Source organism: Protopterus annectens, chromosome 6.part0 (assembly GCF_019279795.1).
Source record: "Protopterus annectens isolate FY-2018-M chromosome 6.part0, PAN1.0, whole genome shotgun sequence".
NCBI lineage: Eukaryota > Metazoa > Chordata > Ceratodontiformes > Protopteridae > Protopterus > Protopterus annectens.
Window position 1 is genome coordinate 421593861 of NC_056737.1, and position 27228 is coordinate 421621088.

General features: G+C 41.3%; 1 protein-coding gene across 1 annotated transcript in view; it reads left to right on the forward strand.

Annotated features, from left to right (window-relative positions):
- The window catches only part of PACS2 (phosphofurin acidic cluster sorting protein 2), a 1734969-nt gene that overhangs the window by 1433749 nt on the left and 273992 nt on the right, over positions 1–27228 (forward strand). The window contains exon 22 of the mRNA XM_044073533.1: positions 12050–12185. Coding sequence (XP_043929468.1) covers positions 12050–12185 — 136 coding nt within the window. The remainder of the gene's footprint in view (positions 1–12049; positions 12186–27228) is intronic.

Consider the following 27228-nt stretch of genomic DNA (forward strand, 5'->3'; position numbering starts at 1 on the left):
TTGAACCTGTGTTATATTTTCTTAGATTTTTTTTGCTTCCAAAAAAACCCACTAAAATAACTTTTAAAAAATCCTCTTAACTCGTGGCAAACACACAAAACTATATACACTTTCCAAAAAGGAATTATATCCGTGTAAATATGAGCAGTTTTCCAAATCAGTGACATCACTCTTGGGTAATAACAGTTCTGAAGTCAAGGTTAACCATGGTAGTGTGCCTGTTAGAGCACATGGTCTCAATTAAACAGATTGCTGTCTTATCCCCATTCCCCTCCCATATTTGGAAAAAAACACTTCCATGTCTTCAGTAAACAGTAAATTGTATCCTTTAAGAAAAAGTACACTGTCTACCCTTAAATAAATAAACTAAGGCCTGTATTCATAGTCCAGCTCTTCGCATTTTAGTAGTGGTAATCCACGAGTGCCACTACATACTTCTGCAAATCATGTCTTTGAGGATGATTATGAAAATGCAGAGGCATTTTGGTAGATACGCCTCCCTGTCCTAAAAGTCTAACATGCTTAAGGCATAAGTGATAAGGGGAGGCTGACACACAGATAAGGGGCAATACATGTTTTTGTATCAGTAGGTTTCATAGAGATGAATCTAAAAGGACCTCATTTGCATGATGAACCTGTAAATAGCCCTGAGCTTATGTCAGTAAGCAGCAATTTACCACAAGAATATGGAGTTGCAAGGGGAAAGGAAATAAGTAATATGTACTGCCATGCATTTTAAAAGGATGTGCAAGTATTGACTTTAAGTATTTTTTTATTGTATTGTAATGCTTCTACATACATGGAAAAGCTACTGAAGGGATCATTGGGGGAAATGAATTTTGATGTCAGTGAAGTGCTTGTACATATGTGGACAAACTAATGAAGGATTCATTGAGGGAGATGTTTCATTATAGTATCAGCGAAGTGCTTGTGCATAAATGAACAAACAATTGAAGGGGTAGCTGGTGGAAATTATTAATTTTGGTGCTTGTGCATACATGGACAAACTATTGAAGGGAAGAAGTGCTTGTGTACACTTGATCAAACTACGGAAGGTATTGCTGGGAACATGTTTTCATTTTTGCATCAGTGAAGTACTTGTGCATACATGGACATACTCCTGAAGGGATCGCTTGGGGAAATGCTTCATTTTGGTGCTTGTGCATACTTGGTGATACTGTTGAAGGGATCGCTTGGAGAAATCTTTAATTTCGGCACTTGTGCATGCTTGTCAAACTTCATGACGAGATCACTGGGGGAAATGTTTCATTTTGGTGTCAGTGAAGTGCTTGTGCATACATGATTAGACTGCTGAAGTGATCACTGGGAAAAATAATTTATTTAGTGCCATTTTATAGCTTCTGCATACTTTAACTACTGAAGAGGTTGCTGCGGGAAATTCATTTGTGTGTCAGTGAAGTGCTTGAGCATACTTGGACAAACTACTGTAGGGGTGGCTGGTGGCAAGTTCATGGATTGCAACTCTAATATCAAAGGCAAACACTGCTTTAAACAAGAGGTGTGCCACTATCACTTTAAAAGTTTTGCAGATATGAGACTATGAATACCAAGTACACCTCAGTAGCATATGTAATTTTACAAAATTTCTCATTTGCATTTCATTATACCCAAGTTATTTTGCATTTGTGTAAATGGTCTGTATGTATCTTGCCTGTGCTACTCACATTTGTAAACATCGGATATACCCCTGTCACATGTGCAGAAATGACTGTGGACTACCACCCTTAATTGTATATTGTTATATTTGTTGCATAAAAGTACTAATGACGCTGGGGTGGAGACAAGTACTTGTGATAATAATTGACTCCCACAGATTCAAACTTCATTTCTTGCTATACCTTTTGATTTTCACTGAGCTGCTTGTCAATAGTAATGTCTGTCGGCTTTTACCAGTTAGGGGTTGCCACAGCGGAACTCCAGTCCGCTAATGATTGGCAGTGGATTTTTTTTACGGTGCCAAGTTGCCAGCCCGACACCCAACCTTCAAAGAAGACACACCCGTTCACACATGCACCTGCCTGCATGTCTTTATCTCATATTGTTCAGATTTCTCTCAGAACAGATTGCTTCAATAAAGTTGTTGTCTGTATCCCTTTAAAAGTTAATTATATTGTATGTTGTAGATTTCACTCATAAGGCACTGTTCAGACATCTCATGAATAATTGCCTGTACTTAACAACTGCTTGTCTTTAGCTAAAAGCAGTTGCTAATGGAAAAACAGCTAGTTACTTTGTACATGCAAGAAGGAACATTTTAGTCACATCTTTCATCATTTTCTCTTGTCTTTTTGTTTAAAAAAGAACTGTCTGTGGCTTAAACTAAGAACATCCTTCTCTATAAAAATTCTGTCCGTATGATCAGTACACATTTACACCCCAAGCAGTCAAAGATGACAACATTATATTAACTTTACCATGCTTCTTTCCAATTGTTTTACAGTATAGAGCCTGGATACATTATAGCTAAGAAAAAATATTTTCTTTCTTTAATATCATTGGCATGTAAAGCAGTCACTGATAAAAGACCCCACCTGGCATTTGAAATACCTTTGGCTGCATAGTGTATATAACTAGTGTACAAAATAGCATGTTATTTACATTAGGAATCTTTTATATAAATGTTAATAAAATGTTTTACTTACAGTTACTTTGGTCCATTCATTGGCCTTCTAAATCTTAATGACATAAAGTGGAGTGCATGTTTTATTTTTCCCACCTGTTTAACACAGTTAGCAAACTTGGTCTTTTTCCATCAGTTTTTGTAGAACCACAGCTGATGCATCTAAACTACATTTATAGTTTTTGCCAGTTATTCACTAACTTCACATTGCTGCTGATCTTTTTAATCATCTCAGTCTCCCAACATTGGCCTGTAGTTGGAGTCCAAGGTGTACCGGATTTTTAATCAGCTCCTTGGCTTGTTTTCAAGCACTTTCTTTAGAAGCAGTTGAAAAAGTTTCATTAGCAAAGTTTCTGTATGGTCTCTTTTTTATGGTTAGAAAATTGAGAAGCAGAGTTCAGCTTGCTGGCTTCCTATTTGTTGGCAAATTTGTTTCCTTCATAGTCTGTGTGATGATATGAGGTAGTACCATCTGTGCCAAGGAGAGTAGGGCAGTGCATGTGTAACATATGTCAGCATAGCTAGATGGAGTTTTGTAAAGAATTTTATGTCATTTGACCATCACACTCACTTATATATTGTCCTTGGGGGTGAAGTAATTGCTACCAAGTAATGGAGGAAGTTTTTGAAATTGTTTTATAGTTTTCAGGTGCTACAGCAGATCTTAGCAAAGCTCTGGGTGTGTATTGTACCAGAGTCAGGTGACCAGATGTGATGATATCCTATAACCAGCACTCAAATGATTTGTTAGGTATTACTAAGAGATATTCCGGAATTCCTGCAGCAGCACTTTGGAACCTGACAGGAAAGATCTCTCACAGATGTCTCACAAAACCTCACACCTCATCTTGCTTTGCCATAGTAAGCAACTCAGCAGTCATTATCTTGCCTTGCTTTAGTAAGTAACCAGGGTACAGTCATTCAGGAAAATATAGTGAGATTAGTTAAATACTGTTTTCTGTATCTGTGTGAAGCTATCCAACTGTGTTATTTTTTTATATCTGCTGTAATTGAAATGCTGGCATTTATTCTAACTAGATATTCAGTATTCTCATGATTTCTATTATTTATTATTAAATATTACTATACCTTTCATTGTGGCTGGTCTTTTAGAGAATACTTTTAACATTTTGAGAGTACTAATGCTTATGTAAGTGACACTGTGCCTGCTCCTGAAAGCCTTGCTGCACTGGTCAGACTCTACCATTTGTATTAGTATTAATTTTTCTCAGTGTAATTGAGTACCCTTGTAAGAGCCTTAGGGTGGCTGACTGGTGACAGTGTAATTACCTTATAGTCTAGGCAGAGGGGCACAGCTGGTAAATCTGTTCCAGCTTTACCCAGGGGTGGGTGGGTTGTTGTGTCTTTCGGCTTTTCCCGGTTTAGGGGTTGCCACAGCGGAACTCCAGTCCACTAATGATTGGCAGTAGATTTTACATGCCGAGTTTCCAGCCCTGTAGCACAACCTTCAACGAAGATACACCCATTCACGCATGTCTCCACACACAAGACGCTCTAGCTGAGAATTGAACAGGACAGTGTCTTATTGTGAGGCGACAATGTTCAAATATCCAAGTTTCTGTGTCAGTTGCTTAGAAAAGGGACAAGAGCTCCAAAGTGGTCAGTGTGGAGTCTTGATTGGGACCTGGAGAGAGAAAGTCTCCCACCCCCAGGTCTGGAGTGTGCTCCCTGTCTGCTCTTAAGGGAAATTGTGTTCGATACAGAGAGCTACATCTGAAAATACTGTGTATCCATTTTTGCTTCTAGTGGCTGTCCCTCACTGGTGTCAGCGGTGAGGATTAAGGCTTCTTGATTACTGGCCCAGAATAGGGACTGTCACAGCCAGTTCTGTATCCAAAGCCATCTTTGATCATGTAGGAGAAAATATTTTGAAAACAACTGGCTATGGCAACTTGAATCTCATGTCTGCCTGTTGCCATCCCATGATTACCGGGACAAATTTGCTTCTCTTTGTGCAGAGAATACTCATCTTACATGAGCACTCTGGCATCCCCAGTTTTAGTACTTTTCCATTATGCCACAGGTTTATCAGGAACAGTCCTTTCTGCTAGAATGATTGCATCTTTACTAATGTGAATATTTTTTGCTTTCTGTTGGCCAGATTTTCAGTATTACACAAGTGGTCCATTTGCTTATTTGTATTTTCATAAAACTGATGCAATTTATGTGGTATAGCAAAAAATCTCACATGCTTTGTCTTCTAACTCTACTACTTTTTAAACCACATGCTCTTGAGAAGCCTCATATTCAGCCAGACTTTCCTTCAGTTCATTATCTGATTTCTGCAGTTTTATCAGGTCTTCTGAATATTTGCTTAAACATTATTTTATTTTTTCCAGCCAAATCCATAGCTACATCATCTGGCACCCTGTTCTGTTCCCCATGCTGGTTCACCCCTCAACTCTGAGTTTATGACCAAAGGCTCATCTTAGCTCCTGAGCCAAACTACTTGTTACAGACTAAGCACTTCAGCCCAGACTACAAATTCAGTATCATTATTTATTTATGAAGTCACAGTATCCTTGTTGCGTAAAAAAGTAATGCCGGTATTGCAATCCTTCACCATCGGCACCTGCTTTTATTGCACCCCTACAAGCTTGCGTTCTTTGCCCCACCCTAGACTTTTTTTGTATAAACATCTTTGTTAAATCAGAACTAAAACAGTGACACAGGTACACACACACACGTGTGTAAAAAAAAAATCCGTAGTAACAAATTTTTCATGCACTGTACATACGTATCCTTTTTAAATATTCTCACTCCAACTTTACATTTCACTTCCTTCCTTTACTTAAACCTCATGCTCCCTCCTAACATTATTCTGCATATATCCTTCCCACAAATTCCTTTGTTTTCAGCCTTTTTTTCATTTGACTTTATGTATTCCTGTAGCACTTCACTTATTTTAAACATGTCTAAGTGCATTTACTTTGACTTTTCTTGTTGATTTTCACATGCTTTTTCCTGTGCTGGCATCCAGGCAGTGGAATCATTAGCCAGTAACCAAATTTTACCCAACTGACAACTTTTACTTTCCTTTTACTAGTTTTTCAGTGTTCACATTGCAGGAGCTTTACTCAACATGCATGTCAGTCATTAGCCATTTTAGATGAGTTTGCTTTATGTATTTTTATGGGAAATAACCAAAGACTGAGAACTAATCATCATTTGGGTGATAGAGGCAAACTGAATGGTATAGGGCTGTTAAATGTCTCCCATTTTGTATGTTTAAATATTTGGTGTATGTTACTAAAATAATTGTACCAGGCTAAACCTGCCTTTTTTAAGCATGACCTACTACGTAGATACTTAAAAGCTGAAGGACACTTAATAACAGTTTATTAGGAGTGTATCAGTGGGTGTGTCATCTTGATCTGCATTCTATGCAAACGCACAAATAAAAGGAATGCTGTATGTTGTCCGACCACTAAACTGTACTAGGGTGTAGTATAGGGCAAAAACAATACTCAGAGTTGAGTTTAGAAACACAAGTTCAATATTTCCTTTATAAAGTAATTGTAAATGACAGGATTTTTTGGATGTGGTATAATTTCTAACTGTATTGTGTTGCTAAGTAAGATTTGAGATGTGGGCACTGTACTTGACATAGGTTACGGAGGTAAGGTACTTGTGTAAGCCAGGCCAACTCTTCTGCTCAGAAAGAGGACAGTGGTTGTGTTTTAATAAGTTTTGTGCTTATTTTCCTGTTTTTTTCTTTTCTAACTGCTTTCATTTAATTTCTAATTCCAAATCCCAGTGGTTTGCCTTACTTAAACTGTGTGTATGAGTTGCTAGTTATTGGAGGTGGGCTTTATATGCAGTACAGGGGTAGGCTTACAGGGAAGGTATGAGACTGTATTCATACTGCGTATTTTATTAGAACCTTCCCAGTGTTGTTGCAGTGCGGTGACCTTCTAGGTTTTATTTTTCAGTTTGGGTTATAACATATTTGCCTTTCCTTGTAATACTGTTCATATTTTTTTTGCACCTGGAACAGGCATATAACAGCTAAGAAGTTTAAGAAAATATCTGCCAAAAACTTGCTTAAACATGTGTTACACTTTGTGTACTCTTACCTTTCAGAAATTTGTATTTGTTAGACATATTTATTATGCATTTGCTAGATATACAATTACAGTTACATATACCATATTTTGCAGATAACTTCAAATTATCCATCATGAAGATTTATTTTGCGAGTGGCTGAATTTTGAGTCTTTTATTCTGTTTTAAAGAAAGCAAAAGCAACAAAATGGCAAAAATGCAAGCATGTAGCCCATATGGGGACATCAAGACAAAATTAACAAACATGTAAAAACCTCCCTAGTGTCCAAGGGGAAAAATCAGAATGAGAAAGAAAAGAACTCTCACAAATGGAATTAGGTACGTAACATGTAACTCAGTTCAACTGCAGCTGTAACATGCTATTTCCTTCCGGGGAAAAAAATCATGTTGTTCAGTTACCCCAGTCTTATCTCCATTATAGCACTGTGTAACCATTAATGTAACATGCTGTATCTTACACCTGAAGGAGCTGGATTCCTGGCATTTGCTCGTCCTCTGATCATATCTCCAGGATAGCTCTGTAATCATTATCACAGCTTCTATGTCAATGGAAACCCCCTAAAGTTGGACACATAGCTAGAGTTATATGTCATACCATCAAAGGTTTAATCCCTTACTATTAATGGTCTAGCTACTATTAATGAAAACTAAAGGAATTTAGAAAAAAATCTAGTCCACTTGGATATCTTAGCAGTACTAAGCAGTCCCTTCCCCAACTACGGATTTATATGAGGTAACAGAATTTTAGACTAAACAGATACCTTAAAAAGAAATGACAGTCCTTTCCTCCTACCCTCATTTATTTCTATAAAAATGCCCCTCCCCCCAATGAATGGTAAAATTATGTTTGAAGTGAATAATGGCAGGTGAGGTCCATGTGATGACAGTAGACATGGTATGTCTTCTTCTTCTGGTTTTTCCCGGTTAGGGGTCGCCACAGCGGATCATCTGTCCGCTCATGATTGGCAGTGGAGCTTTACGGTGTCAATTTGCCAGCCCGGCACCCAACATTCCACAGAAGGTGCACACACTCACACCTAGGGCCAATTTAGAATGTCCAATCCACCTACTGCATGTCTCTGGGATGTGGGAGGAAACTGGAGCACCCGGAGGAAACCCACCCAACCTGGCTGAATATGGAGGGTCTTTGCAATTAAGATATGCATCCACAATGTAGAGTTTCTTTATCTGTGTTGCTTTATTTGTTGGCTTGTTAATTTGTTGTACTTGCATTCTGAAGAGAGGTAGTCTAACATCAACCTGCACTAGTGATTATATGGTTGTGCATGTGGATTGCTGTTGGTTTACCAAATTTGTTTGTATACATGAACCTTCTTTTACAGGTCATTCTTGTGATATTTTCCTGTTAGAGCATGCAGGGCATGTTAGTTTTGTACTGTTTCACTGGTTAAGCATTTTTTGTTCCATTGCCAAAGACTGTAGCTCAGTACTGCCTGTATTTATTTATACAGCCACTTCTCTAGTGGCTAGGGTTTGTAGAAGTTGTGCTGAGTAGACATGCACTTACCATAACTAAAATAGTAGTGGCCGCAGAAATGCCAGTGGAGTTTACATTACTCATAGTTTAAATCTAAAGCCAGAAAAGATATTGAATATTTACTGGTATGGTAAGTGCCTGACATCGTTGAGTATTTCCTCCACCACCATCATGCCAAGTTAAAACATTTTCTGTTTTTATCTAATGCTGGTAGACAGGGATCAAAAATAATACTGATAAGAAACAGCATACTAAAAATGTGACAAAACATTTAGTTTGCATTACACAACTTGGAGCAAATATGCTAAAAAAAAATCGAAGCACTAAACTGTGATTAACATTTGTTGTTCTAATTAAAGCAGCAGTAGTGGTATATAATTCCCTGTCTGAAATAATAATCTAAATATTAAAGATGTAACATTCAGAATGCCTCCAGAATGATGTTGTACACTTCCTTTGCTGTTGCAGTACTTTTCCTTGCAATAAAGTTGCCTTGGATGTGTGTTGAATTTTCCATGCTTGCATCCTGAAGGGGAGGCAGTATTACTTCTGCCCATCTTCAATGCTTATACAGGGGTTCAGGCAGACTCCTGTTTACTTATGGACTATGTTGGTTTACCACAGTATTCTTTTGCTAATTGCTGTCTTGATGTTTTCCTGCAGAAATGTTATTTTTTTAATAATGGAGTCTGCTGTGAAAACAGAGCGATAGCGAATTGCTACCTGTTTTTATACAACCTCTTCCCATGGTAGCCCAGTGCTGTAATTTCAAACAGCACTGAACCAGACATCCTTATTGTAGCTGAAATAGCTCTGGGCTTTGACATACCAGTGAAACTGGCAATGCCTATTACTGAAAACTGAGATCAGAAAAAGAACGTCCAATACGTATTGCTTTGGTGAGTGCCTCATACAGCTAGGCTCTCCAAATAGTCAATAACATTAAATAATATAAGTAAAGTGACTGTCTTTGGATTTGAGATGCAATTTGTTGCTTATATTGCATTTGAAAAATGTAATAGATTTTTATAAGCTGAGAGGCCCACACATAGGTTCATAGGTGTGTACAAGGCTAATGGCCCTTTTTTACAAGCCTAGCCCATAGAGGTGCCCTGGCATCATGCCGCCCGACGTTAGTTCCCAGTGCCTCTATCAAGTAGAGCCACTGGAGTGATCCCTGGGGTGTACTTTCAATTACCCATCCACTCATCGAGATTTCTCTTGAAGAGAGACAGCGAGGTGTTCTGCTTGACATGTATGGGAATATTCCAGAGCATGGGCAGTCTCTGGGTGAAGAACGTGTTCCTCCAGCATGTTCTGTTGATTGTGGTAATGAGGTTGAGGTATCAGGAGCGTGTGGTACAGTGGGACTGGGATTTCTTTAGATGTACCATTTCTAACAGAGCTGGGTCAGACATGGCTTTATAAGTCAAGCAGAGATCGCCTCTAAGTAGGTGATATGAGACAGGGAATAGCTGCAGTCTTTTGAGCCTGTCCATGTAGGACATGTGTTTAATGCCTAGGATCCTCTTCGTGAGGTACTTCTCTGGCCTCCCCAGCTGTTGCAGGTGCCTTGTGAGGTGCATGCCAAATGGGGCATTATACTCAATGATTGGTCTAATGAGGGAAGAGTAGAGAGAGAGACAATGACCTCTTTGATCCTGGATGTATAACCCTTGGTAATGAGATGTGCCACATAGAAGGACATTCTGACCACAGTGGCAATGTGGTGGTCGAAGGAGAGGTTGCTATTAACCTGTGTCCCCAGATCTCTTATAACACCTTCAGTGTTCAGTGGGCTCCCATCGATGTGGTAATTAGTGGGAACTGAGTTTTTACCAAAGGGGATTACGATGCATTTTTTGGTGTTAAGCTTAAGGCCATGGTTTCGACACCAGTCATTGGTCTCAGTGAGCCCTTTCTGTAGGATGTCTGCATCACTTGGGGAGTTAATAATGGCTCCCAGCTTGCAGTCGTCTGTGAACTTGATCAGCCAGAGTCCCTTTGTGTTGGCCTGGACTTCTGAGAAGTAGATGCTGAACAGGAGAGGACCCAGGACCAATCCCTGTGGGACTCCACTTTTGACTGGTCGACAGTCTGACTTGGAGTTCACTACTTTCACTCTGTGTGTTCTGTCTGTTCTGTCTGTGAGCCAGTTTGCTACCCACCTAGTGATATAGGGGTTGATGCCTAGTTTGTGGAGTTTATCAATAATTCCCGAGTGAGAAATGGTATCAAAAGTCTTGGCCAGATCGAGGTAAGCTGTATGCTCTGCCTTACCTTGATCCACAGCCCAGGTGACTGACTCAAAGAAGTCAACAAGGTTGAGCAGGCATGATCTCCCTTTCACAAAGCCAAACTGCATGGGTTCCAGAGTTTGGAGATTTCCTATATCTTTGTTAATCAGGTCCATGATGATGCACTCCATAGCTTTACATATCAGACTCATCAGGCTAATGGGGAGATAATTCCCAGGGTTAGTATTCACTCCCCCTTTATGGAGAGGGATGTCTGTATCAGTGCGCCATTTGGTAGAACAAAGCCTGAGGAGAGGCTGTGACTGAACAGGGCACACAGATGTGGTGCCAGTTCACTTTGTAGTTCATGTAGAACACAGCCAGGGATATTATCTGGTCCCATGGAATCTGTATTCTTGGCCTTGGACAATGCTGCTTTAACCTGTGCTGCAGTAATGCTGGGTGCCTGGCATTCGTCTGGTGTTGTGATTGGTTCTTTCTTGGGGGTTAAGTTGGCACTGAATCTGTCTGCCAGTATGTTGTCAATATCTGTTGGCTCAGTATAGGAGGTACCACTGTGCAGTAACTCATAGCAAATCTGAGTATTGCTGTGGAGGTTCTTGTTATAACTATAGAAGGCTTTGTGATTGTTTTTAGTGTTGCTGCAATTCTGCCTTCATAGCTGGCTTTAGAGGATTTGGTGAGGGATCTCAACTTTTAGTTGAGGCTAATAAGGGAGTTTTTCCAGTCTTGGGACTTCACCTTTTTCTGCAACAGTTTCTTCATTCTGTTGTACAGTTTAATGGCAGGGATTTAGTTTCTCTTTAAATGTTGATTATATCCAACTAAAACTGAGGAATTCTGTTCAGAAAGATAGTGCACACTTTTACTTGTCATCTCAATTGTGATTTGGCATTCTTATTGTAGAAATGAGCTCATGACAAACTGAAGATTACCCAGTTGATTGGGGAGGACAATGGGCTTATATTTACAGTGGCACACATGCTTTCTCAGATTAGGTGGCTTTTTCTAACCTGTTGACCATCCCCAGCCAAGTGTCCAGGATTAGTAGTGACAGCTCATACTGCAGGAAAGGGTGTGCATGTTTATCCTTAAAATTTAACACTTAAGTATGTCATGACTTTGTAGATATGAATAGGCTGCAGTGAAAAAAAAATGATTGGCACCAACATGCCCCCTGCAGACACACACACACACACACACACACACACACACACACACACACACACACACACACACACACACACACACACACACACACAAAATTCCTGTTTCATGTCAGTCTGATGCTTTCCATCTTAGCAGCCTAGTAGTCTTGATGGGAAACAAAATGGAAAATGTTTGTTACTGGCGGGCAATTTGTGGGAGTCTTGTGTTTAGAGATTTAGTAGGATGGGTGTTGAAGAAGCAGTGACAGGACAATAAGATTACCTTTGTTATCTTATGAAAAAAATGGTTAGTGGAATTTTCTTACTTTTATATTGTAGTAATATAAAAGTAAGCATACTTTATATTTCCATCCTCATCCGACTGGACCAGATGTTTTAAAATATATTTTTTCCTTAGGTGATTCAGATGATGCTGCTCCTTCTGTTTCCAGTGTCCTTTCTTCTACTCCACCTTCTGTATCTCCAGCTGTGAAAGAATCATCTCCTACACCCCCTTCATCCCCATCTGTAACTGGAGGATTCTCACCCTCAAGGTAACCAATGTTCATTAACAGTTAAAATTAATTGATTTATGTATAGCTTTATAGTTTGAGTTTGTTTGCATGGCATAAAATCACATCTTACTTCAAAAGAGTGGAAGATAAGGATATACATGAGTTTTCTAATTGCCTGTAAATGTTATGTAATCCCTTACTAATTTGCTGAAGGAATCTGCTGTAATCATTCAGGCTAGCAAAAAGTAGTAAGCAGAGGAGTATATATAACTAACGTTTATAAAAAATCATTTGTTTATATTTATGTTCAAATTAGAAAAGTAGCACATTTTTTCTGGAGAACTTGAAGCAGACATTCAAGGCAAAGGGCAGCTTGGCATGCTCTTCATTGTCTTTAAATTAAAATGGTCTTATCTGTCATAAGAGGATGCAGTAGGGCACTCCATAGCTTTTTTCTCATCTGTTACATTTCATTGTTGAGACCATTTCAACCCCGCTGAGTAAACTCCATCTGTAAAATGAAATTTGAGCTATCCCCTTCACTTCTTTCCCATCTATCAAGCTAGAAAATGACTGCTCTACTGAAAACTAATCTGAGCATGACTATACTATAGTATTGAAAACTAATCATAACTTTTTCATGTTTTTCTCAAGATTTTCAAAATAAAACATGTTCTGTTCTTTTGCATTATTCTTGCTTCCAAGAGCATTTTGCAGCACTAGTGTAGAACACCACCCCCACCCCCAGATTTGCAGTAGCAAACCCTACCCAAATACGTCAGGCAAAGTAATTTATGTGCACCCCCCTTTTCTGTGTCATGTAAGCAATAAGACCCAACACAGGATGGGCATTATCAGGGAATTAATGCAAGCTTCCTGCTGGTGGGAGGGCATTATTATTCCTGGAAGGACAATAATTCCCTGATAATGCCTACCCTGTGAGTCATTATTGCACTTAGAGAATGGGCTATCTGTTTAATTCTTTTGTATTTGTGTGTTTTTTTTTTATTACTTAATGTTTTTTAATATAGTTTTGTCCAATTGAGAAACTTTATTTAATTCACCTTCAGTACAACCTGTGTAGTCCTCATGTTTGTTGCACTGTGTTTGTCTACCAGCAACTGGGTCTTAAGAGTACTGTTTTCACCTCTTTCTAGGTTTCTCATCCCTTTCCAATAGCAGCACCAGTCCAGACCCAGTGGTTACAATCCAGGTTATCAGTATAATTAAATCTACATGCACACACAAAAATTCTTCTATAAAGAGACAAAATTTTCATAGTAACTAATTAAATTAAAACCACATGCCCCACCTTTCTAATAAAATAAATAAGTACAGTATCAACCCCCTTCTTTCCATTTTCTATATGGGGTTGGGGTGTAGTATTAACTGTCGCCATCTCTCTCAGTTCAAAGCCACACTCCTGCCTTTTTCAACACTCATGCCTGACTGTCACAGATCTTCTCTCATGCAATCCGTCCACCTCTTTGCTGGATGCCTTCGTTTCCTCTTACCTTCTTCATATCTGTCCTAAATCATCTTCACCAGATTGTCTTCTGTTTTTCTGAACATGTGCCTGAACCACCGTAATAAGTTCTCTTTGATCCTTTCTGCAATTATATGTTCATAGGATGATAGGCTATTGGCCCGGAGGTCATTATAAGCCTAGCCAAGAATTTTGCCCGTATTCCCTCAAAGTCAGCACCTGTTTCCTATGTCCAGCAGGGACATGGGTGGGATCCCAGGGGTGTATATTCTGTTTCCCATCCAGTTGTCCAGGTTCCTCTTAAAGAGGGCTAGATAGGTACTCTGCTTGACATGGAGGGAGTCTATTCCATAGACAGGGGAGTCTTTAGGAAACAAATCTATCCCTCCAACAAGTTCTATTAATATCACAGACCAGGTTGAGGCTTTGCGTGCAGGTTGCGTGAGTGGAGTTTGACTTACAGATATGCAGCAACTCCATCAAGCCTGGGTCTGAGATGGCCTTGTATGCCAGACAGAGGTCACCTCTGAGCAGTCTGTATGAGACTAAGAAGAGGGACAGGGCATTTAGCCTGTCTGTATAGGGTAGGTGTTTGAGACCTTGGATTTTCCTGGTCTGAAACTTCTGTGGTCCCTCCAACTGCTGCATGTGCTTGGCAAGGTACATGCCGAAGGGGGCACTGACACTATAATGGCTTTGATAAGGGAGGAGTACAGGGATGTTATGACCTCCTTGTTCCTGGATGAAATACCCTTATTTATGTGGTGGGCCATGTAGAAACCCTTCCGTACAACGGAGGCAATGTGGTGGCATTTGGAGCTACTTTGGCATCTGCTGTGATGTCCTCATTTCTTTGTCTGGCCCACAGTGTGCATCCTACCACCCTTCTTAGGGCACTTCATTTCCATCACCACTAGCTTTCTCATCTGCTCTGCCTTTGCTGCCTAGGTTTCTGTATCATACAGTACTACTGGTCGCAGCTTCTGTGGCATACTTCTGTCATGCACTACACCTGACACTCTGTGCCAGTTTGCTGCAGATCCTCTAATTCTAGCTTTGATTTCCTCATTCGGATTTCCCTTCTCCTTAACCACCCCTCCCAGATACTTGAATTTGTTAACCTGTTCCACTATCTTCCCTTCTGTCTCAGCTCTTAACTTCTTCTGATTTTCCCAATTTGCTGCCATTGCCACTGCCCTATCAGTATTCAGTTTCCTCCCATGTGTCTTTAGTTTTGCATTCCATTCCCCCAGCTTTTGCTAATGTTCTTGCTCAGAGTCTGCTTGTAATGCCACATCATCTGCATACAGCAACTTTGTTGTTCTGACCTCTCTGACCTGTTTGCTAATGTAGTCCATCACCAGTATGAACAGCAGTGGGCTCAAAGCTGAACCCTATTATACACCCACTCCCACCAGAACTCTTCTATGAGACTAAACACTAATCGTACTCGAGTCATCAGGTCCTTGTACATTGCATGCAAAGTCCAAATAGGCATTGGTATTAGCTGGAGGTCAGGATGAAACCTTGTACCTTGGGCATGAGAGGCAAAGACCTTAACTATTATACCAAATGATCTCTCATTATGTTCATCATACTCTTAACACTCCTCATTAATCACAGTGCACACAAGGTATTTGCACTATATTGCTGCTTTAGAAGCTACAGTTTTATGGATCCGTTCCACAGAGAAAAATTGCTTTGTAGGTGTTTGCTGCTGTACAGGGCACTGCTAACCCACACAAACATGCAAAATTTATGGCAGCACAGAAAAAACAGAAAACTAAATAATGGACCCTCTGGTCAATAAAATGGCTACACTGAGTCCTTTTGTGTATTTCCCAGCTTAGACAGACCAGGCAAATACCTCCTGCCACAAGATGAATAAACCCAGGCATTTTAATGTAAAAACATAGAAGACACCCTCAAGTGCAATACTAGCACAAACTACTTAAACACACACTCCCTGAGTGTAATTTCAAGACAGTAACTGAGAGGACAAGTTTATTTATTTATTTATTTATTTTTTAAGCAAAGAATTCTGTGCAATGCGCACTTAAAAGCAGGAAATCAAAGTGATCACAGAAAATAATCTAAGTGTGATTTAGCAATCAAAGGTACTTAACTGCCTGGATGGCACTGTATGCAAGTCAAATTCTTCTGGAATGTAAGCTAGGGCTACAAGCTTTGCTGAACTCCTGGAAAATGAGCAGGAGATGGTATGGAGTAAAGTAGGTTTACACAAGAACAGTGCTAGTTTGCTGGGTGGGCACGCAGTATCATGAATCTGTGGAAAACAGTTGGTGGGAAGACTACATGAATAGCTTATTCAACAGTGAAGCAATGAAAGGGGGAGGGGAGGGAGGGATTTGGAAATCAGATGATCATAAGGGGTGGAGGGCAGAGGCACAGTCTTACTATATCTCAATATCTCCCTTGTAATCACACCCCTCATCCCGGATGCATCCTGTGTAGCACATTCCTATTTTCCATCTCATGATTTAAAAACTAGAATAATATATGTGATGTATAATGTTTGCAACTGAAAAACATGTCAGCATAGTTTGTTTTCATTTATATAAATGTGTGATTGTCTATCTCATAAGTGATAATTCAATAAAGATGTTTCTTTTTAAAAAAACATACAGAATAGTATATTCATAAAGTAGAGAAAGTATTTTAAGAACTAAGCCAAAATAGCAATGGTAGAGGGAGATTTTTCCAATAGGGATGACTGCAAGTAGGGCTTTAGGAAATAGACTGAAGGGGGCTGGAATTTATAGTAGAAAACTGGCAAGGAAAAGTAACTGGTGAGGGAAAAGTGATAAAGTGGGATGAGGCTAAGCAGAAATTTGGACTGGAGATCATAGACTGCCTTCCCTACTGGGGATTGATATCTGAGTATAGGGAAAGTGCTAAGTGAAAGACCAGCTCTGGTAGAGATTTTAGTCAAGTCTAGAACAGAAGCCACTGTTAAAAAAAGGGATAATTAGTAGAGTATATAAAATATTGTTTAATAACGATAAATCAGTCAGAAGAGGGTAGAAAAGATTGAGAAGAGGTGGTGGCAATTTACGAAGGAACACTGAGAAACTATCTGCATTGCTGCCAAGCAAAGGATCATAGGAGCTTACTAGGCTGTCAACCCAGAGGTAATTTCAAGCCTAGACATTTCATCTCAGTGTGATACCATAGATACTGTAGTCAATACCCAGGATTGTATTTGTTAATGACTCCCCATGTCAAGGAGGATTGTGGGCGCTTTCCTCAGTAAGAATTTATGGTGCACCATCCACTCATCCAGGTTCCTTTTGAACAGTGTCATAGAGGTGCTCGGCTTCACATGAATTGGCAGCCTATTCCAAAGAAAGAGTAATCACTGGGAGACAAATCTGTCCCTCCAGCACATCCTTTTCAATTCGCAGGCCATATTTAGGTCCCTGGAGCAGGTAGCTCTAGTTCTGTTTTTTAAGGTTGTGCAGCAAATCCATTAGGTTTGCATCAGAGATTGCTCTGTAAGCTAGGTCTAAGTCTCCATTAATAGGTTTATATGATACTGAGTATAGTGACAGGGACTTCAGTCAATCTGTGTAAGGCACATGCTGTAGTCCCTTGATCTTAGAAATCTCTGAGGTCTATCCAGTTGTAGGTGCTTTGTACACTGCATGCCGAAAGGGGTGCTATACTCAGTTATGAGCCTGATTAGTGATGAGTAAAGGGGGTTTAACTGTCATTGCTCTAGAGGCAATGAAATTGCTATTCAAATGTGCTACAGTAGACACATAGGTTCATAGGTAGTAGGTACTAGGCTATTGGCCCAAGGGCCTACGTAAGCCTAGCCAACAAGGTTCCCTGGCTTACGCCACCCAAGAAAGTTATTTTCCTGTGCCACTGTCGAGCAGAGACACAGAAGTGATCCCTGGGGTGTATTTCCTATTTCCCATCTACTCATCAAGATTTTTCTTGAAGAGTGCTAATGAAGAACTTTGCTTGACATAGATGGGTAGCCTGTTCCAGAGTATGGGAAGTCTCTGGGACAGGAATCTATCCCTCCAGCATGGTGGTCAAAGTTAAGGTCACAATCTACTTGTGATCCCAGATATCTTACCACTTTGTAGGTACATAGGGTTTTGTTAATTTGATAGTGTGAAGCGACATTGCTTTTACTGAAGGGAATGAGGATGCATTTTTTGTATTCAGTTTGAGACAGTGACCAAGACACCAGTTGTTGGTCTGTGTAAGACCCTCCTGAAGTATACTGATTTCATTTGGCGATTCCATAATGGCACCCAGTTTGCAGTTGTCTACATACCTGGTTAGCCACAGCCCCTTAGTTTTGGCCTGAACTTCTGAGAAGTATATACTAAACACTAGGGTGCCTAGCACTGACCCTTGTGCCACCCAGTTGGTGACAGGTGTGCTGGTGGAAGTGGAGTCACTCACTTTGATAATGTGTGACCAGTTTGTGAGCCAGTTGGCAACCCATCTTACAAGAAAGGGGGTTTACATTCAATTTGCTAAGTTTATCTGTAATGCCCGAGTGTGGGATTGTGTCAAAGGCCTTTGCCAAGTCGAAGTATACTGTGTGCACAGATTTGCTCTTGTCAATGGCCCTGGTCACATTTTCAAAGAAATCCACCAGGTTTAACAGGCAGGCTCTACCCTTGAGGTCAGATTGGGGTGGAGCCAGTATTTGCAGGTTGCCTATGTCTTTATTTATGAGGTCCATGATTATACATTCCATTGCTTTACAGATGAGGCTGGTCAGACTTGCAGGTCTATAATTCCCTGGGACTGTTGCTAAGCCACCTGTGTGGAGGGGAATAACTGTTGCTGTTCTCCATTTTGCAGGAACAAAGCCAGTGGTTAGTCTGTGATTGAATAGGGTACTTAATGGTGATGCTAGTTCATGTTTTAGTTTGTTGAAAAGACAGCATAGAATGCTGTCTGGTCCCATAGAGGCTGTATTTTTTGCTGTAGACAAGGCTTTAATGGCCTCTTCAGATATGTAGGGTGGTGGGGAGAATTGGGGACAAGGCTTGTGATAACTTTGGAGGGGATAAGGGAGTGAAATTTTCACCAAATCTTTCCGCTAGCAAGTTTGCTATCTCTATACGGGATCAGTTTCTGTGATACCATTAGTCACTATTTCGGCACATGCTTGGGTCCTACCTTTAAAGCTATATATGTAGCTGTAAAAGGTCTTATGAGTATCCCTGGCTGTGATTAAGTTTTTCTCAAAGTTAACCTTAGAGTATTTGATGTCTTTTTTGCCTGTTGAGGCTGAGGGTGCTTTTCCATAGTTGTGGCCTCGCCTTAGTTTTCTTAGACAGCAACTTTTTGCATTTGTTATAAAGTTGTTGATGCTGGATATCCACCAGGGCTGCTTTTTTTACTTGGGGCTCTGGCTTTCTTTCTTTCTTGAACAGCCAAGTCTATATACTTATACAAGTGACATTACAGGGCTTTAGTATAAAAGTTGTAGTTACCACTTCTAGTTGGGGGTGGGGATTGGAATACATTTATACCTTCCCCTAAGAGGAAATAGTTTGCTTTGGTGCAGCTTTTAAGTTTGACTTCACCCTTTGTGAGTTCTGGTATTAGAGCTAGTTCGAAGGCAAGTGATTTGTGGTCAGAGTTAAATAATGAGGGTCCAGCAGTTATGGTAGTGCATCTGTTTGTCATGTTAGTGAGGACCAGATCTAGTATGTTTTTTTCCCCTTGTCGATATTTGAATAATTTGTTCCAGTGCATTTGAGTTAACACAGTCAAGGAACTTTTACACTAGTGAGTTAAGGCTATAGTAGGTTTCACATTTAATGGTGGGATAACTGAAATCCCCCATGACCAGAGTGTTTGGCAATATTTGGATTGACTCCAGTTTGGTCAAGTAGGCCTCGTGCACATTATGCTGCATGGAGGAGGATCTATAACTAGCTATGACTTAAATGGTGGTCTTACCCACATTAATCTGAACATGGAGTAACTCCAGGAGTTGTCTAGTCTAACTAGTCGGGAGCTGAATTTATCTCTAATAGAGATAGAAGCACTGCTTCCTTTGTTTCTCATACTTTTGTTTTGCAGTCTGAAGATGTGGAAGGCACTGTAGCCTTGCAAGGCTTCGGAAACTCTCTGAAGTCTTGAACCAGGTTTCTATGACTACACTGACATCTACATCCTCCAGTGCTAGAAGTGCGTCCAGGGTGTGCAGTTTTTGGTTTAAGCTCCTAGCATTTAGCAGCATAACCCTTATTTTGTTATGGCTGTCAATTTTCACGTCAGCAGTTCTGTTTCTGAGACCTTGCCTAAAAAGGCACTATGGGGGAGAAAAGAACCTTTGCCAGCAGCCAAAAGCCTAGTGGTGCAAGGTGCAAACAGTCTCTGACAAAGCAGCTTTTTTGGTCGACCATATCATCCCAGGCTGACAGAAATTGGATTCTCTTTGAATGACACCAAAGATTGAGCCAGTTATTGAAATTGATCATTGTTTGTTTATAATGTGGCATCATTCTAGGTGAGGGTAATATGCTGCTCAAAGCTAGGGACATACCTGCCTGGGACACACACTTGGAGAGCTCAGTCATGTCTCTCTTCATGTAGTCCAGTGAGGTACATCTCAGGTCGTTCACTCCATCATGAGCTATGACAGAGTCATAATGGTACTTGTTGCCAAGAGACTTGAGTGCATGTGTGATCTGACGAATCCTGGCACCAGGCAGGCAGCTGACCATGATTTTCTCATTATCTAACCTGGTGAATGGGGCATCCATGTGTCTCACTATGGAGTCTCCAATGACAAGAAAATTTGGTTTTTGAGTGTTACGCCTTAAGGGCTTGGTAGATGTGACACTGGTATTGCTATGTGTCTTGATTGCTGTGGGAACTGTTAGTTGTTGGTGTTTCGGTAAATTTTGTAAGAGAATCTTCACATATAAGTTCATAGATTCATAGGTGTTTACAAGGCTAATGACCACAAGGGCCTTTTTAAGCCTAGCCATGCATCCCAAATCTCTGACAAGTTCTGATACCCTTGATAAGTATAAGCAAGGGTTTGGGAGATGAAACATTTACAAGCAGGGGCCTGGAAAATGAACCATTTACAGGTTGCCTGTGTCCATTAGAGGCATAAGTGCCAGACCAGGGATGAATTTCCTGTTCCCCATCCAGTTGTCCAAGTTGCACTTGAATTGATTAGGGAGGAACTCTGCTTCACATGGATTGGGAACCTGTTGCATAGACTGGGTAGCCTCTGAGATACATACCTGTCTCTCCAGCAGGTCCTATTTATATCACAGGCAAGCTTTGAGTCTTTGGAATGGATAATTCTGGTGCTGTTTGCTTTGTGGATATGTAGAAGGTTCATCAGAGTGGAGGTATGACAATGCCGTGTATGACAGGCATAGATCTCCCCTCAAAAGCCCATAGGAGACAGAATACAGGGATAGGGCTGTGAGGCAGTCTGCTTAAGATATTTTACTTAAGCCCTGTATTCCTTTAGTGAGAAATCTCTGTGGACATTCCAGTTAGGTCCATACCAAAGGAGGCATTGTACTGAATGATAGGTCTGATGAATGCTGAATACAGTGGAACAATGACATCTGATGTTGTCAATCTTCATTCATTCTTGACTGATGGATTCGGTTCAAATCCCTGTGAACCGACTCAGCCATTGTACAAAACTCGCGCCAGCCAAAAACTCTCGAGCTAAGGCTTTACCCATACTACCTCAGGTCCCATTTGCTGCATAGAAAATTGGACACATCAGCTGTTGCTGTCAGCTAAGTGCTTAAAAATTTTATTTCTTATTTCTCTAATTATACTTTCAAATGCTTTATACCTGTATTCTTGCTGTCGTTTACATCCTTATTTGTGTGAGTGAATATTTGAAGCTTTTTACCCCCCTTTTTTTACCTCAGGGTATTTCTCATACCATTGCTGGTAGTAGGCCTCTCCTTCCCTCTTACCATTGGTAACCTTTTCAATACCATCACTGGGATTTTTTCTTCTGTTTCTTCCTTTCCTTTCCTTTTCCGCTCTGGGTATTCAATATATACCTTTGTTGATATTGTATAAAAAAAAAAAAAAAATGTTTTACTTTTCTAAAACCTTTCTAAAACTTTGTCTTTCTCCTTTTCCACTATGAGCAAGTGTGTGTGGGTGAACCATGCATTTTGGTAAGATGAGAAGCAAAAAAGGAACCTCTGTCTTCAAGCAGTGTAAGGACTGTGGCAGGAAGATGCCCAATTCCGATGGGCATCTTTCCTGTGTTTAGTGTCTGGGTGTCCCTCATCTGGAAATTCAACCTCCTTGTGATATCTGTAAGGGCTTTAGTGTCCAAACTCTTGCAGAGAGATTCAACACATTGATTCTTAAAGGCTTATTGAAATGTCCTTTTGGTGAAGCTCTTTCTGAGGTGGAGACTTCAAAATCTGAGACCAAAAAACGGAGTCATTCGGTACCATCTTCCCCTTGGGTACATGACTCCAAATCTCAGAAATCCCTGGTTCCGACAGTTTCTTCGGAATCGAAGGCAAAGTTCCAAAAATGTCATTGCCTTCTGCTCCAGTACCGAAAATAACAAAATCAGTATCTGTGCCATCCACTTTGGATCATACAAAAACCACTTCAGCACTAACCACGGCTTCAGCGCCAACAACCTCTTCAGCACCAACAATAGTTGCATCAACTCGTTCAGTTCCCTTTTCTCCTACCATTCAGCAGACCATGGTGCCGAAGGTTGATGCTATACGTACCCCTCAGACTAGATATTCCCCTTCAATAGACCCCTTTTTGGGTCAGCAGCTGAGTCCCTTTGTGGCAAGACCTGAATCTCCTTTGGGAATGTCAATCCATTCCTCCAGGAGCCTATAGGAATTATAATGTAGTCAGATTATTGGATCAGCTCTTGGCAGCCAGAGGTCTCCCTACACCCTGTGGGACTTCCCTCCCTCCTGGAGCTGAGGCATACTCTCCCAGGACTCCTACATATACTCCTCCTTCAACCTGCCATCAGGTCTTGGAGCCCATTACTTCAACGTTCCAGTTGTCAACTGGTTTGGTGATGATTTTTCTATGGCGCCATCCATGGCTCTCGGTACAATGGTAGTTTCAAGTCCTCTCTTGGCTCCTACTCTGGTGGGTGGCTTGTCGGAGCGGGGTGTGACACCAGTTCCAAGGTTGTCTTTCTTGGTTTTGGGCTCCTATCCCTCTTTGGCTGGGTCTGCCTTCCAGATTATGGAGACAGCTATAACCTCATCAGGCTGCCAGTTGGTTCCATCCCCTTCGGAGTGCCATATGTTTGTTCCATCTGGTTCACAGCTGCCACAATCTGCTACAACTGGACAGTGGGCACAAGAGCATCAAGATACCCTAGTTTAGGGACTCCCCTCTGTGGAGTTCTCCTCAGAACTTCTTCCTGAGGAGCCACCCTGTAAGAGATCATGCACGAGGAAGCACCTGGATTCTCCAGAAGAATCAGTCACTGAGGATACCAATTACGATGAAGGGAAAGGGTCCCCATGGTCACCCCTGAAGATGTCTCCTTTGGAGACATCCTGGAAATATTAAAACAGAGGGGTGATTGGAAGTCCTCATACCCATCCTCTGAGGAATCTGTTTTCTTGCAAGCTTTTTGTTCCCATCCATCTACTACTTGGGTGACCCCCACCCGCTGATGATCTAATCAAGTTGCTTGTTCAGCATGTGTGGAAGGCTGCTGACACAATAGAGCCTGTTCCCCAGAGACTGGACAGAATTCTTTCAGCTCCAGAGGATCAGCCCCATTGGTCTAAGAGTCTAGCAGTGGATGCCATGGTGGTGGTGGTGGCCACCAAAAAGGAACTCGTCGAAGAGAGTTCAGCTGTCCATCCTCCAACCAAAGAGTCCCAGATGATGGACAGATTTGGGAAGTGGGATTTGGTCCTTGAACTTCTTGGCATACTTTACTAGACTCCAAAGGGATGTGATAACTGAGCTTTCAGACACCCTTGCAGGAGCAGTGTCTGACAAGGTTCAAGATAAGGTTGCCTCTCCGCTTGCCATCCTGGAGTCTATCTCAAATTTGTCTATGCGGCTAATTGCACATACAGCTGAAGGGATGTCTAGAGCACTGGGTACAGGCGTTGCCATTAGGCAGCATGCCTGGATGCACTTGTGTGATTTTGCAGACTCCTTCAAGTCTTCCTTTGTCAATGCTCCTGTTGATGATACCTCATTGTTGGCCCAAATGTTGGAGACACGTTAGTTAGGTGTGAAAAGGATGGGAAGACCATTTCTGCTGTGGGCATGCATTTTTCCCCTCCACAAAGACCTTACTCCAGGAATCAAAGGAGTGGAAAAATGTGGTTCAAGAAGACCCAAGGGCCTTTTTGGGACACACATGGCGAGTATTACTCCTGGGGCAGAATTCTTCTGGAAGATGCTCCTGCCATGGCAGAGGAGGTCCAGGGTTCCAGAGATTCTTTTTCCGGACAACCCTACCAGTGCTTCTGAGTTGAGGCCCGATTGCTTTCCTCTGGAAGCAGTCAGGGGAAGATTTTCTCTGCACCACTCAGCCTGGCTTACAGTAACATCAGGTTCCTGGGTGCAAACGAAAATTACCAGAGGTTACCGCATTCCCTTTTCTCCAAATTCCAAAGGCAAATCCCAGATGTTCCACCCAATTAGTTAGATCTAGCAGCACTAGAAGTTCAAAAGATGCTCCAAAAAAAGTAATTCAGCCAGTTCCCCCAGACCAGATAGGATCCACCAATCAGATGGATCTAGCAGCACTAGAAGTTCAAAATCTGCTTCAAAAAAGAGTCATCCAGCCAGTCCCACCAGACCAGATAGGATCCAGATTCTACTCAAGATTCTTTTTTAGTTCCAAAAAAGAGAGGGGACTGGAGACCAATCTTGGATCTCAGCTGAATGAACAATTTTGTACAACAGACAAAATTCCGGATGGTCACGGTTCAGTCTATTCTTCCCTTTCTAGAGAAGGATGATTGGATGTTCTCTATATATCTTCAGGATGTGTATTACCACATAAAGATGGAGAAGTACTCCTGAAGATATCTCCACTTCAGGAGCCAGTCATTACCATTTTTGAGCACTGCCCTTCGGCCGTACCACAGCCCCCAGGGTGTTCACCAAATGCATGGCAGTCATAGCAGCTCATTTGAGACTACAGGGGTTCCAGGTGTTTCCATATCTAGATGACTGGTTCCTCACTGCCCCTTCCAGGCATCTACTGCTGTGCACCATAGACTTTGTTCTACATCTTGCCGAAACATCCTCTGTCCATTCTCCAAACCGAGAGGCCCGGATGATGGACAGATTCGAGAAGTGGGTCTTTGCTTCATCGACCTTTGCTATTCAGTCCTTGAACTTCTTGGCACACTTTACTAGACTCCAAAGAGATCTGATAACTGATCTTTCAGTCAACAAAGAAAAATCACAACCAACTCCCACACAGGATCTGGAATTTATCTGAGCAAGACTAAATACAATATACTATGTGGCCTCCCTTCCTCATCACAGGTTGTTAAAGCTAAGTAACTACAAGTGATCCTCTCCCAAGACAAAGTTCCTGCTCATTTGGTACTACAAGTTCTCAGATCCTTGACAGTAACAATAACATTAGTTCCCCTGGAAACGCTGCTTCAGTGGCCTTGGAGTCACAATGGTGACTTCTGAGACACCCCATGTCCCATCCACTCTTGATAAATCGCTGCAAAAAGGATTTATCTTGGTGGATGAAACCAGAAGAAAATTTATGGAGTTGTCCTTCCCCCTCCCCCTCAGCTCAAGGCTGTAGTGATCATGGATGCTTCCCATATAGGGTGGGGGGCATTTTCTGAAAAAGACAGTCCAAGGCACTTGGTCCCCACAAGAAGCCAATTTGCACATCAGTGTCCTAGAACTGAGGGCAGTGATTTTAGTGTTGCAATTATTTCAGTCTGCCCTTCCTTCGGGGACAATTGCTGTGCAATCAGACAAACATGTCCATAGTGTGGTATATCAATAAACAGGGAGGGAACCAGATCCTACCCCCCACCTGTATCAGGAAGCCCTAAGAGTTTGGCAATGGGCAATCGCCTCCAACTGCTTTCTGCTAGCAACGCATAACCTGGGGAACTCCAACGTAATTACAGACAAACTGAGCAGGTGTATCAATCTGCCTCATGAGTGGTCTTTCAATCCCAACATAGCGACAAAGATTTTTCGCCGATGGGGTCTGCCTTGCTGTGATCTGTTCACCTCTCCCTTAAACCATAAATGCAGCAGCTACTTTGCCCTAATTCCTCCTGACAGGGAGTCCCTGAGAGATGCACTTCTTCATAATTGGCCCTCGGGATTTCTGTATGCCTTTCCCCCAAGTCTACTAATTCCCTAGTTTCTGAGGAAAGCCCAATGGTTGAGAAGTGAAGTGGCACTCATTGCACCTTACTGACCCTATCAAGTCTGGTTTCCTTTTCTTTGGCCTCACCTAGTTCACCACCCTTAGATTCTGGATCCAACTCCAGACCTGCTGTCTCACCATCAGGGCTTGTGGTGCATCCCAACCTTCAACATCTCAAGCTGACAGCTTGGTTTCTCCAATTCAAATAATTGCCAGGAAAAACAACTGTGTCTTCCCCAGTGCCGAAGATACTTCTGGCTTCACGTAAACCATCCACCAGAAAAATTTACTTCAGTAAATGGAAAAGATTCTCTATTTGGATGTGTACAAATGACATTGATCCTTTTTCAGCACCAGTTGATAAGGTCCTGGAATACTTAGCCACCTTATTTCAATTGTGAGCTTCAACCTCTATAATTAAGATTCATCTAGCTGCCATTTCAAATTTTCATAACTGTTTTAATGATCATTCTTTGATGTCTCATCGTCCGTGCAAAGTTTTTCATAAAGGCGCTCAGCATTTGAAACCCCCTTTCAAAGATCCAGTAGTGCCTTGGGATTTGACCTTAGTTTTACAATGCCTAGTTCATCAATCCTTTGAGCCAGCAGCCACTTGTGACCTCAAGTTTCTCTCTTGGAAGACCCTCTTCGTAGTGGCAATCACGCCTGCTAGGAGAATTTCAGAGTTACAAACTGTGTGTGTGAATTGTCCTTGTATAATCTTCCACAAAGAAAGAGTATCACTCAGAACCAATCCCGCCTTCCTTCCAAAAGTTATATCAGAATCCAGTATCAACCAGACCATAGACCTACCAGTCTTCTTTCCAAAATTTTCAAATGAAGGACAGTACTGCTTACATATGTTGGATGTCCACAGACAATTAAATTTTTACTTGGACAGAATAAAATCCTTTGGAAAAATCAGACCAACTATTACTATCCTTTTCAGGTACCAGATTGGGCAAACCTGCATCAAGGGTCACCCTGTCAAAATGCGTAAGAGAATGCATTACTTTCATATACAACCAGAATCAACTCAAACTACCATCAAAAGTTAGAGCTCATTCTACAAGATCCGTTTCCACTTCAGTGGTCTTCCATTCCAGAGCTTCTATGTAAGACATATGTGCAGCTGCAACTTGTGGTACTCCACATACCTTTATCACTCATTACAAATTAGACAGGGTCTCCAGGGGAAAAGCGTCCTTTGGCTC